Source organism: Salvelinus fontinalis, chromosome 24 (genome assembly GCF_029448725.1).
Source record: "Salvelinus fontinalis isolate EN_2023a chromosome 24, ASM2944872v1, whole genome shotgun sequence".
Classification (NCBI taxonomy): domain Eukaryota; kingdom Metazoa; phylum Chordata; class Actinopteri; order Salmoniformes; family Salmonidae; genus Salvelinus; species Salvelinus fontinalis.
Genome location: NC_074688.1, coordinates 43746441 through 43760261, shown reverse-complemented (window position 1 = coordinate 43760261; position 13821 = coordinate 43746441). Strand labels below are relative to the sequence as shown.

Below are 13821 nucleotides of genomic sequence, written 5' to 3'. Positions count from 1 at the left end.
CTCCCTACATCCTCCTCTCCTCCTCTCTCCTCACTACATCCTCCTCTCTCCTCCCTACATCCTCCCCCCTCCTCCCTACATCCTCCTCTCTCCTCACTACATCCTCCTCTCCTCCTCTCTCCTCACTACATCCTCCTCTCTCCTCCCTACATCCTCCCCCCTCCTCCCTACATCCTCCTCTCTCCTCCCTACATCCTCCTCTCTCCTCACTACATCCTCCTGATCTTCCCTACATCCTCCTCTCTCCTCCCTACATCCTCCTCCCTACATCCTCTCTCCTCTTCCCTACATCCTCCTCCTCCCTACACCCTCCTCCTCTTTACATCCTCCTCCTCTCTACATCCTCCTCTCTCCTCCCTACATCCTCCTCTCTCCTCCCTACATCCTCCTCTCTCCTCCCTACATCCTCCTCTCTCCTCCCTACATCCTCCTCTCTCCTCCCTACATCCTCCTCTCTCCTCCCTACATCCTCCTCTCTCCTCCCTACATCCTCCTCTCTCCTCCCTACATCCTCCTCTCTACATCCTCTCTCCTCTTCCCTACATCCTGCTCCTCCTCCCTACATCCTCCTCTCTACATCCTCTCTCCTCTTCCCTACACCCTCCTCCTCTCTACATCCTCCTCCTCTCTACATCCTCCTCTCTCCTCCCTACATCCTCCTCTCTCCTCCCTACATCCTCCTCTCTCCTCCCTACATCCTCCTCTCTCCTCCCTACATCCTCCTCTCTCCTCCCTACATCCTCCTCTCTCCTCCCTACATCCTCCTCTCTCCTCCCTACATCCTCTCTCTCCTCCCTACATCCTCCTCTCTCCTCCCTACATCCTCCTCTCTCCTCCCTACATCCTCCTCTCTCCTCCCTACATCCTCCTCTCTCCTCCCTACATCCTCCTCTCTCCTCCCTACATCCTCCTCTCTCCTCCCTACATCCTCCTCCTACCTAAATCTTCCCTAAATCCTCCTCTCTCCTCCCTACATCCTCCTCCTCTACATCCTCCTCTCTCCTCTCTACATCCTCCTCTCTCCTCTCTACATCCTCCTCTCTCCTCTCTACATCCTCCTCTCTCCTCTCTACATCCTCCTCTCTCCTCTCTACATCCTCCTCTCTCCTCTCTACATTCTCCTCTCTCCTCTCTACATTCTCCTCCCTACAGCCTCCTCTCTACATCCTACTCCCTACAGCCTCCTCTCTCCTCCGCCCTACATCCTCCTCTCGGTCTCTCTCTTCGTGGAGAAACAAAAACTTTCCTTTCATCTCTGTGGCCAGAGAGAGATCAACTATTACCCACAATCCTCTGGTCCTGCCCACCTCTTCCTGTCATTCCTGAGTGTGTGAAGGTTATTATAGTAAACTAAATCTGAAACTAATACAAAAACTAATCATGAAAGAACAATCTGAAAAACTCAAACAACTTGCGGAATCGATAACAGCTGGAAAGCAGTTTTAACCAAATCAGCATCCAGGATTAGAGACCCACCTGTTGTATAATATAAAATAAAAACAATCATGAAATATGTTAAGTTTTAGTTTGGGCAAAAATAGAATGGGGTTTTCAAGCTACTAAATAAAATACATTTCTACACAAATGTTATTGGTCACATGATTCATAAACAAAAGGTTTACTTCCGGGCCCTTCCCAATGCAGAGAGAAAGAAACTAGAGAAACAATAGAAAAGTCAAACAAATAATAAATAAATAAACATGGCCCTCTATACATGGCCCTCCATTTCCTGTACAGATGAACGTGGTACCTTCAGGCGCTTGGAAATTGCTCCCAAGGATGAACCAGACTTGTGGAGGTCTACAAATTATTTCTGAGGTCTTCTCTGATTTATTTTGATTTTCCCATGATGTCAAGCAAAGAGGCACTGAGTTTGAAGGTAGGCCTTGAAATACATCCACAGGTACACCTCCAATTGACTCAAATTATGTCAATTAGACTATCAGAAGCTTCTAAAGTCATGACATCATTTTCTGGAATTTTCCCAGCTGTTTAAAGGCACAGTCAACTTAGTGTATGTAAACTTCTGACCCACTGGAATTGTGCTACAGTGAATTATAAGTGAAATAATCTGTCTGTAAACAATTGTTGAAAATATTACTTGTGTCATGCACAAAGTAGATGATATAGTAAACTATAGTTTGTTAACAAGAAATTTGTGGAGTGGTTGAAAAATGAGTTTTAATGACTCCAACCTAAGTGTATGTGAACTTCCATGCGCGTCTAGCTACATGCGCGTCTAGCTACATGCGCGTCTAGCTACATGCGCGTCTAGCTACATGCGCGTCTAGCTACATGCGCGTCTAGCTACATGAGCGTCTAGCTACATGAGCGTCTAGCTACATGCGCGTCTAGCTACATGGAAAGTGTGTGTGTGTGTGTTTCTACTCTGTGTCTACATCAGCAAGCACATATTAGCTAACTAGTTTTGCTAATGCTAGCCACAGAAAACAGCGGCTACAGATACAAGTCAAAACAGGAAGGGCAAGCAGAGACTGAGGAGGATTTACCACAACATCTGTTTCCTCAAACAAAAGCAACACCAATGCTGCAGAGAGGCGATCTGTCCTCGAACAGACGAGGACAGTTGTCAACCTGGAAGGGGCAGTGTGACATTACTGTTGCTGTACTCTGAACACACACACGCACTAGATCTCTTTGCTATTTCCCTTCTGCGACCAACTTCTTCCCGACTCCATGACTCTTGTCTTGAGCCAATAGAACAGACCAGGCCTCTCCACTTTATGAAAAAGGGAAACGCCGAACCCAGAGAAAGGAGAGAAGGGCAAAAAAAAAGAGAGAAACATTTGTGCTGCGCTGGTTTCCCGTGTTGACTTCCAGCTGTGGGAGGGTCGGGAGAGAGAAACAGAGAGCGAGAAACAGAGAGGGAGAAACAGAGAGGGAGAAACAGAGAGAGAGAGAAACAGAGAGAGAAACAGAGAGCGAGAAACAGAGAGCGAGAAACAGAGAGAGAGAGACAGAGAGAGAGAAACAGAGAAACAGAGAGCGAGAAACAGAGAGCGAGAAACAGAGAGCGAGAAACAGAGAGCGAGAAACAGAGAGAGAGAAACAGAGAGCGAGAAACAGAGAGCGAGAAACAGAGAGCGAGAAACAGAGAGCGAGAAACAGAGAGCGAGAGAGTAGCAGGAAATTCCTTTGTCATATCCCAGATCTGTGTGTTCTTCCAATAAATAGGAATACTCCTCCTCCTCCTCTTTCGCTCTTCTCAGTTTTGTTTGGTAATACGATTTAAGTCTGTGTGTATACGTGTGTGTGTGTGTGTGTGTGTGTGTTTGTCCTACTGGGTTCGAACCCGGGTCGCTTGTGCACCACAAGACTTTGTTAGCCCGCTCGGGGATCTATCGCAAGTCTTCAGGTCTCAGGAAAGGGAATTTGGTCGATTAAATCACCTCTGTTATGTGTGTGTGTGGTATATAGTGTGTGTGTGTGTGTGTGTGTGTGTGTGTGTGTGTGTGTGTGTGTTATGTAGTGTGTGTGTGTTATGTAGTGTGTGTGTGTGTTATGTAGTGTGTGTGTGTGTTATGTAGTGTGTGTGTGTGTTATGTAGTGTGTGTGTGTGTGTGTGTGTGTTATGTAGTGTGTGTGTGTTATGTAGTGTGTGTGTGTTATGTAGTGTGTGTGTGTTATGTAGTGTGTGTGTGTTATGTAGTGTGTGTGTGTTATGTAGTGTGTGTGTTATGTAGTGTGTGTGTTATGTAGTGTGTGTGTTATGTAGTGTGTGTGTTATGTAGTGTGTGTGTTATGTAGTGTGTGTGTTATGTAGTGTGTGTGTTATGTAGTGTGTGTGTGTGGTATGTAGTGTGTGTGTACCTCATGTCCTCCAGCAGGTCACATTCTGTCTGATGTTTGAGGTGCAGTCTGGTCATCTGCTCTATGAGAGTATTCTTCAGCTCCTGAGTTACTTTGATCTGCAGGGAGGGACAGTCACAGTGTCAGTCAGTCCATCAAAAGGTACATTCAGCTATATGAAGTTACTATAAGTAACGGGGTGACTTCGAAGCAAGTCGAAGCATCATTAGCATTAGTCCACCCTGCTACCAACTGCACAGACACCCACTGGTGTAGCGGAGGGTAATCAAAGGTAAACTGGTGTAGCGGAGGGTAATCAAAGGTAAACTGGTGTAGCGGAGGGTAATCAAAGGTAAACTGGTGTAGCGGAGGGTAATCAAAGGTAAACTGGTGTAGCGGAGGGTAATCAAAGGTAAACTGGTGTAGCGGAGGGTAATCAAAGGTAAACTGGTGTAGCGGAGGGTAATCAAAGGTAAACTGGTGTAGCGGAGGGTAATCAAAGGTAAACTGGTGTAGCGGAGGGTAATCAAAGGTAAACTGGTGTAGCGGAGGGTAATCAAAGGTAAACTGGTGTAGCGGAGGGTAATCAAAGGTAAACTGGTGTAGCGGAGGGTAATCAAAGGTAAACTGGTGTAGCGGAGGGTAATCAAAGGTAAACTGGTGTAGCGGAGGGTAATCAAAGGTAAACTGGTGTAGCGGAGGGTAATCAAAGGTAAACTGGTGTAGCGGAGGGTAATCAAAGGTAAACTGGTGTAGCGGAGGGTAATCAAAGGTAAACTGGTGCAGCGGAGGGTAATCAAAGGTAAACTGGTGCAGCGGAGGGTAATCAAAGGTAAACTGGTGCAGCGGAGGGTAATCAAAGGTAAACTGGTGCAGCGGAGGGTAATCAAAGGTAAACTGGTGCAGCGGAGGGTAATCAAAGGTAAACTGGTGTAGCGGAGGGTAATCAAAGGTAAACTGGTGTAGAGGAGGGTAATCAAAGGTAAACTGGTGTAGCGGAGGGTAATCAAAGGTAAACGCCGTTTTCCCACCTTTTGTGGTAAAATGCATTGAAAATATAAGGAGTATTACTTTACTCACCGCGAACAGCGATCAACGTTGACTCAGCCCAATGACCAACGCACCCGCGCACACTCATCAGCCATTGAGTATGTTTACATGCACACTAATAATTACATATTAAATTGATCATGGCAGTAGGCCGAGTATGGCGTTAGTCATGTAAACACCAGAAGGCGTCCTTATGTTTCCCAGCCGAAACAGTTAGGAAGATTTTGTACTGTGAGGGGTTTTTCGGCTGTTCAGGTACACAACATTTTTTCTGGAGGCAAGCCGAAGTTCGGAGCCAAAGTCTATGCCCCTTCGTTGGCGAAAGGTCAATGGTAGGGATTTGTCAATAAACCTTGTTGTCATTCAACGGGAGACGACTTGTTTTCATGCACATTGTTTCATAGGAAAATACTGTACTAAACATCTCAGTTAGATGTCAAATTGACCGACTAAGATCACTTCGTCAAAAAACGTCAAAGTTAACGACAGATATCTTGAGTTATATTAAATTAATGTATATTTTGAGGAAGTGTATGCTGGCTATGTTGTCTCAAAATGGATAAACAGTACTATCGCCACTTTCTTTTTTTCCTTCAAGCAAATATCTTTTGAGGTAGTATGCGAGCACACTCAGTTGGGCTGGGGGCCAGCGGCTGGCCGAGTTCGGCGGGGGGCCAGCGGCTGGCCGAGTTCGGCCGGGGGCCAGCGGCTGGGCGAGTTCGGCCGGGGGCCAGCGGCTGGGCGAGTTCGGCCGGGGGCCAGCGGCTGGGCGAGTTCGGCCGGGGGCCAGCGGCTGGGCGAGTTCGGCCGGGGGCCAGCGGCTGGGCGAGTTCGGCCGGGGGCCAGCGGCTGGGCGAGTTCGGCCGGGGGCCAGCGGCTGGCCGAGTTCGGCCGGGGGCCAGCGGCTGGCCGAGTTCGGCCGGGGGCCAGCGGAGCTGAAGCATGCGGACGCCTTTGCTTATCTTAAAATCGGCGTAAAGTTACAAAGTACGCATACGCCGAATAAAGCACCTGGTTTTCTGAACAATCTTGAATCTCAAATTATTAGGACATGTCAACAGCTTAATCAGCATTCCAGCGGTGTACCAGCACCCCCCTCGTGTGTGTGGCGCACGCCCCCCTCGTGTGTGTGGCGCACGCCCCCCTCGTGTGTGTGGCGCACGCCCCCCTCGTGTGTGTGGCGCACGCCCCCCTCGTGTGTGTGGCGCACGCCCCCCTCTTGTGTGTGGCGCACGCCCCCCTCTTGTGTGTGGCGCACGCCCCCCTCTTGTGTGTGGCGCACGCCCCCCTCTTGTGTGTGGCGCACGCCCCCCTCTTGTGTGTGGCGCACGCCCCCCTCTTGTGTGTGGCGCACGCCCCCCTCTTGTGTGTGGCGCACGCCCCCCTCTTGTGTGTGGCGCACGCCCCCCTCTTGTGTGTGGCGCACGCCCCCCTCTTGTGTGTGGCGCACGCCCCCCTCTTGTGTGTGGCGCACGCCCCCCTCTTGTGTGTGGCGCACGCCCCCCTCTTGTGTGTGGCGCACGCCCCCCTCTTGTGTGTGGCGCACGCCCCCCTCTTGTGTGTGGCGCACGCCCCCCTCTTGTGTGTGGCGCACGCCCCCCTCTTGTGTGTGGCGCACGCCCCCCTCTTGTGTGTGGCGCACGCCCCCCTCTTGTGTGTGGCGCACGCCCCCCTCTTGTGTGTGGCGCACGCCCCCCTCTTGTGTGTGGCGCACGCCCCCCTCTTGTGTGTGGCGCACGCCCCCCTCTTGTGTGTGGCGCACGCCCCCCTCTTGTGTGTGGCGCACGCCCCCCTCTTGTGTGTGGCGCACGCCCCCCTCGTGTGTGGCGCACGCCCCCCTCTTGTGTGTGGCGCACGCCCCCCTCTTGTGTGTGGCGCACGCCCCCCTCTTGTGTGTGGCGCACGCCCCCCTCTTGTGTGTGGCGCACGCCCCCCTCTTGTGTGTGGCGCACGCCCCCCTCTTGTGTGTGGCGCACGCCCCCCTCTTGTGTGTGGCGCACGCCCCCCTCTTGTGTGTGGCGCACGCCCCCCTCTTGTGTGTGGCGCACGCCCCCCTCTTGTGTGTGGCGCACGCCCCCCTCTTGTGTGTGGCGCACGCCCCCCTCTTGTGTGTGGCGCACGCCCCCCTCTTGTGTGTGGCGCACGCCCCCCTCTTGTGTGTGGCGCACGCCCCCCTCTTGTGTGTGGCGCACGCCCCCCTCTTGTGTGTGGCGCACGCCCCCCTCTTGTGTGTGGCGCACGCCCCCCTCTTGTGTGTGGCGCACGCCTCCCTCTTGTGTGTGGCGCACGCCTCCCTCTTATTGCGAGCGAAGAAAGTTTGGGGAAAAACTGAAAGTATGCATCTTAGCAGTGGCGGTTCTAGATTATATGGCTCCCTGGGTGAACCCCCCTCCCCCACAAACAAAATAACTAATTTTTATTCCGAAATTTGGAACAACAAATAAATAATCATAACATTTAAAACTATATAAATATATATACAAAAATAAGACACATAAATATCAAAAAGAAGTAACAAAGACAAATAAACTCATCAAAAAAAGAAACTTTAAAATTTCCAAAATCCAAATAACTTCACAGATCTTCATTGTAAAGGGTTTAAACATGCTTGTTTTCCCATGCTTGTTCAATGAACCATAAACAATTAATGAACAAGCACCTGTGGAACGGTCGTTAAGACACTAACAACTTACAGACGGTAGGCAAATAAGGTCACAGTTATGAAACTTAGGACACTAAAGAGGCCTTTCTACTGACTCTAAAAAAACACCAAAAGAACGATGCCAGGGTCCCTGCTCATCTGCGTGAACGTGCTTTAGGCATGCTGCAAGGAGGCATGAGGACTGCAGATGTGGCCATGGCAATACATTGCAATGTCCGTACTGTGAGACGCCCAAGACAGCGCTATAGGGAGACAGGACGGACAGCTGATCGTTCTCGCAGTGGCAGACCACGTGTAACATCACCTGCACAGGATCGGTACATCCGAACATCACAGGACAGGTACAGAATGGCAACAACAACTGCCCGAGTTACACCAGGAAAGCACAATGCCTCCATCAGTACTCAGACTGTCCGCAATAGGCTGAGAGAGGCTGGACTGAGGGCTTGTAGGCCTGTTGTAAGGCAGGTCCTCACCAGACATCACCGGCAACAACATTGCCTATGGGCACAAACCTAACGTCGCTGGACCAGACAGGACTGGCAAAAAGTGCACTTCACTGACGAGTCGTGGTTTTGTCTCACCAGGGGTGATGGTCGGAATTGGGTTTATCGCCGAAGGAATGAGCATTATACCGAAGCCTGTACTCTGGAGCGGGATCGATTTGGAGGGTCCGTCATGGTCTGGGGCAGTGTATCACAGCATCATCGGACTGAGCTTGTTGTCAATGCAGGCAATCTCAATGCTGTGAGTTACAGGGAAGACATCCTCCTCCCTCATGTGGTACCCTTCCTGCAGGCTCATCCTGACATGACCCTCCAGCATGACAATGCCACCAGCCGTATTGCTCGTTCTGTGCATGATTTCCTGCAAGACAGGAATGTCAGTGTTCTGCCATGGCCAGCGAAGAGCCCGGACCTCAAGCCCATTGAGCATGTCTGGGACCTGTTAGATCGGAGGGTGAGGGCTAGGGCCATTCCCCCCAGAAATGTCCGGGAACTTGCAGGTGCCTTGGTGGAAGAGTGGGTAACATCTCACAGCAAGAACTGGAAAATCTGGTGCAGTCCATGAGGAGGAAATGCACTACAGTAATTAATGCAGCTGGTGGCCACATCACAAACTGACTGTTACTTTGACCCCCCCCCCCCCCCCCCCCCTCCTCCTTTGTTTCATGGACACATTATTCCATTTCTGTTAGTCACATGTCTGTGGAACTTGTTCAGTTTATGTCTCAGTTGTTGAATCTTGTTATGTTCATACAAATATTTAGACATGTTAAGTTTGGAACATGAAAATAAACGCAGTTGACAGTGAGAGGACATTTCTTTTTTTGCTGAGTTTAGAAACAAATTGTAGTATATAAATACAAATTAAAAAGATAATTTAATTATTACACTATTATCCTTTTGCTAACAAAAACACAAATAAAACTAAATTGTACAAATCCTATATCACACAAATACACAAATAGAATCCACACTTATAAAGAAGGGAACCTGATTATTACACTATTGGACTTCAAACAAGAAACACGCAAACTAAATTGCACAACTAATTCCATTAGTAGTGTACAAAGTTAGAGGTGAGCTATTTGATAGAGTCCCCGCTCCCCCCACCTCGGGCTTCCAGTGGGGAGACCTGAGGTCAACCTACCCCCGCCCCATCTCGTACTTCTGAGTGGGAGACCTTACCTCCCAAACTAGAATCAGGTCACCCACTCCGACAAGGTTAATTGACACACAGTTCCACACGGTGACATGATATCATTGACGTGACGTGCAAATGAGCGATAGAAAACCGATCGCGCAAATGTCACCATTTGGAATATATATATATATATATATATATATATATATATATATATATATTTTTTTTTGTGTGTGTGCGGGCGCCCCATGCCGCCTCCGGCAAGATGCCGCCTGTGCCTAAATCCGCCACTGCATCTTAGACATAGTTTCACATGCAAACATTCTATGTCTGAACTCCGAATCAAATAGGCTTCGCAAAAATAACATGGTCGAAAGTTTATTTTGATTAGCGATTTTCTGCATTTATTTAAGTCCTATCAGGTCGCCCGATTTCAGATGTGTCCATGTAAACAGGATTATTAGGGGAACATTTCTTCTTACAAAGCATGTCAACGTTTTAAATGACCTATTATATTAGCCTGACTATCCATAATACAATCTTACTATTGTGTGCATGCAACGGTACTCATTGTCTCTTGGGGGGAGAATTCCAGTGACTATTCACTGGGGTTATGCAGTCGGAGATTCATGACTGTTCTAGACAAAACAACAGCACAGAGCACAATCAGTGTGTTCTGTAGCTTTCATGTTGCCTGACTTTGAAGATGGAGGGGGAGTGGTCCATGGTGGGGCTTATCAGGGAAAAGTGACTTCACTCCATCTCTCCTTTCAGTCAGTCACATATGAGACAGAGATGGGGAGGGAGAGCGAGATGGGGAGGAAGAGAGAGAGAGCGAGATGGGGAGGAAGAGAGAGTGAGATGGGGAGGAAGAGAAAGAGAGAGATGGGGAGGAAGAGAGAGAGAGAGAGAGAGAGATGGGGAGGAAGAGAGAGGGAGAGAGATGGGGAGGAAGAGAGAGAGATGGGGAGGAAGAGAGATGGGGAGGGAGAGAGAGAGAGATGGGGAGGAAGAGAGAGAGAGATGGGGAGGAAGAGAGAGAGAGATGGGGAGGAAGAGAGATGGGGAGGGAGAGAGAGAGAGAGATGGGGAGGAAGAGAAAGAGAGAGAGAGGTGGGGAGGAAGAGAAAGAGAGAGAGAGGTGGGGAGGAAGAGAGAGAGAGAGAGGTGGGGAGGAAGAGAGAGAGAGAGAGAGAGATGGGAAGGAAGAGAGTGAGATGGGGAGGAAGAGATGTACTCTCTATCTGACCCATAAAGGGGAGGACATGATGTGGCATGTTCAGTCTGCCCACAATGTGTCTGACAGACCCAGTGGAGCAGAAACAGCACCCGGGAATAACCGATAATTAACTGAAAGCTGTGCCGAGGTACTGCAAGCCAGTAATTGGTTCTCAGACACCTCTTCTAGAATAACTAAGATCATGAAAGAGAAACACAGACTCTCTCTCACATACACACACAACATGTGAATGGCAGACAGAAAGAACAAAGGGACACTATGCTTTATTACAGTATATTCTACATTGTACCAGAGAGTTGTCACAAAACACAAGCACAAAGGGAAGACGTGTGCACGGTAAACAATGGCCCATGGACATATTGCATACTGTACTACCCGCAGAGGCCATGTCGTTAATTATCGGTGATGCAAACTAAGGCTCGAGACCTGATGACTGACTACTTGTCTCTATAGTATGGAACTAAATTCACCGTGTGTCCCGCGTGCGTGTCTTGTGTGTGCTGTCGGTAATAACCAGACAGCTGTGATATGCTAGCGAACAACGTTATTAACTGTTCACTGACTGACTAACAGCGAAACATTCCCTTTTCGTCTATTGACTTAACCGCGCGAATAAAATAGTTAGCTAGTTACGTTTTGTCCAAATACACTAAAAGTCAAGGCAAGGGTGTGTTAAAATCACACAATGGAACATTGTTGTGGCTACAAAATGCACACTCGCATCCTATCTTCTGGTTAACAATGTTTTACGAGGGGAAGAATCCGTTACTACTCTCCAGTCCAGATGAGATGACGACGATAACATCGGAGCTGTCATGCATGTTTATGTCCCGTTTATAGTTCATCAGCGTAACGTTACTTCAAATTTGTTTCGAAACATTATCAACTAGCTAAGTTAGCTATGTCCCGAATGCTCCTCAAAAAACTACAGCTTGGCCTACAGCTATATCTTTCTGAAAGACTAACGTTAGTTATAACTGTTGGGCTATTCAACATTTCGCTAACGTTAGCCAAAGATACTGACCCCTTCTATCTACGGTAAACTAACGTTAGCTAGCAGATAGCGGTTCCTCAAGACCTCAACCAGACCTAATTATCTGGCTAGCTAGCTAACCAAACAGCTCGTAGTGCATAGCTGGTTGGCATAACTACAACCAGGGTTGAAATTGACAACCGAATAGAAATACTATAGTTACAATATTTGCAACACCACATGTGGCTTATAATACTAGCAAGTTAGCTAACAATATTTGCAAAACCACATTTGGCGTATAATACTAGCAAGCTAGCTAAGTAGCTAATGTTACACATCAATGTTATTAGCAAGTCAACATCCCACTGTTTGCTACTAGTTAGCCAGCTATCTATCATAGAGAAATATAGTAAATTAAAGGGAAAAACTCACCTTTCTCGGTGGGGGCTGCATGTTGAAGCATTTATATGAATGGTGTATTCCTTAAGAAATGTTTATCCCAAAGAAATCCAAGGTGGGCTGGATAATTCGCCAAGTCTCCACGGAGGGAAGATATGAAAATTACAGTCAGATTTGGACTGTGGCAATTAAAGAATTAAAGCGAACGCTGGCTAAACCAACTGTATACTAACAGACTTCGTCGGGACAACACTGCAGGCGGGTTTCAGAGAGGACTGGGAAATGATGGGGAAACCAATTGAGGCCAGAGGTGTGGAGGCTTCCCTGCGTAATGACGCACAACTGCACCACCCTGTGTTGATGGGGGTAAAGGCACATCAAACAGCGCCAGAAACGTTCCTTTAGTTTATTTTTTACATAGCTCTATAACAGTCCTTTCTTGTTTTAAACCGCTAGCATTAAAATCTGAATATGTAGTAATAAGGGGGAGGAAAACCATAAACGAATGGTGGTTTTACGTTAAACTAACGCCCCCTTGTCGTGACAGACAATACGCCGTTGCTGCTTCGCAAGGAGACTGGCTGCGTCTCTGGACCTGCATAGCAACAAGAAAGTGTAGTCGATAGAGGAAACATCGATTGAAGGTAGAAAAGCCAGATCGGCCAGACATGCCAATCCCAGATATATAGATTTTCGCCCTTCATGAATTTACGCTCTTTGTTTCAGTCCAAGTCAAACACACAGACACATATCTATGCCATACTTTACTTGTGAGGACTTTTGGGGAACCAACAATTGATTCCCATTCAAAATCATATTTTCCCTTACCCCTAACCCTAATGCTAACCATAACCTAATGCTAACCCCAATTCTAACCCTAACCTAATCCTATACCTACCCCCTAAGCCTAAAATAGCATTTTTACAAGTGAGGACCAGCACATTGTTCTCACTTCTCTGAATTTTAGTTGATTTACTGTTCTTGTGAGGACTTTTGGTACTCACAGGTATAGTAAAACATGTACCACACACACATACAATCCCAGCCCCAGTGGTTTAGTAGGGCACTACACTCCAATGAGCCAACAGTTAAAGGAATGCATTACAATTGAGATTGTTTGAAGTCCATGTAATGAGTTGGCACCTGTATCAATCTCCAACGTGAAAGATATGGTACAGTTGAGAGGACAGCAACATGAATTGTCAATTTCCCAGTGTTTGGTCTTCACAAGGCCCAATGTGACCCATGTCGTCCAAAGAGTTATACTTTTGAATCATTTGTGCATAGAATATTCTTCCAAGAGTCTTGGTGATCATCCAGGTGCTTCCAGTTGTTTTTTGACAAACTTAAGTTAACTTTTTGGACGACATGGGTCCCATTATGCCTGGCGAAAATCAAACACTGCATTCCACAGTAAGAACCCCATACCAACGGTGGTGGTACCATGTTGGTTGTAGTGTGATGGTTTGGGGATGCTTTGCTGTCTCAGGACCTGGACGTCTTGACTTACTAGAAGGAACCATGAATTATTCTCTGTATCAGATAATTCTACAGGAGAATGTCAGACCATCCATCTGTGAGCTGAAGCTGAAGCGCAGCTGGGTCATGCAGCAAGACAATGATCCAAAACACAATCAAGTCTACATGAAAATGGCTTAAAAGCAAACATTTTAAGTTTTGGAATAGCCTAGTCAAAGTCCAGACCTAATCCCAATTGAGATGTTGTGGTAGGATTTGAAACGAGCGGTTCATGTTTGAAAACACACAAATGACTCTGAGATAAAGCAGTTTTGCATGCAAGAGTGGGCCAAAATTCCTACACAGCAATGTGAGAGACTGATCAACTACAGAAAGCATTTGGTTGCATCCTTGCAGCTAAAGGTGGAACAACCAGTTATTGAGTGTAAGAGGGCAAATACTTTTTTACACAGGGGCATTGGGTGTTGCATAACTTTGTTAATTAAATAAACAAAATAAGTAGCTTTTTTTTGGTTATCTGTAAACTCAGGTTCACTTCATCTAATTTTAGATTTTGTTTGA

At 47.6% G+C, this 13821-nt stretch overlaps 1 protein-coding gene across 2 annotated transcripts in view; it reads right to left on the bottom strand.

Moving 5' to 3' along the window:
• Window positions 1-12290, bottom strand: part of LOC129822463 (F-BAR and double SH3 domains protein 2-like) — a 100079-nt gene extending 87789 nt beyond the window's left edge. Inside the window, exons 1-2 of one of the 2 annotated variants that reach the window (XM_055880758.1) lie at window positions 11815-12290; window positions 3832-3929 (exon numbers count right to left, since the gene is read on the bottom strand). In XM_055880758.1, the coding sequence (XP_055736733.1) occupies window positions 3832-3929; window positions 11815-11835 (119 nt within the window). In that variant the 5' untranslated portion in view covers window positions 11836-12290. The remainder of the gene's footprint in view (window positions 1-3831; window positions 3930-11814) is intronic. The other variant, XM_055880759.1, reaches the window with a different exon arrangement.
• Window positions 12291-13821: the final 1531 nt, after the last annotated feature.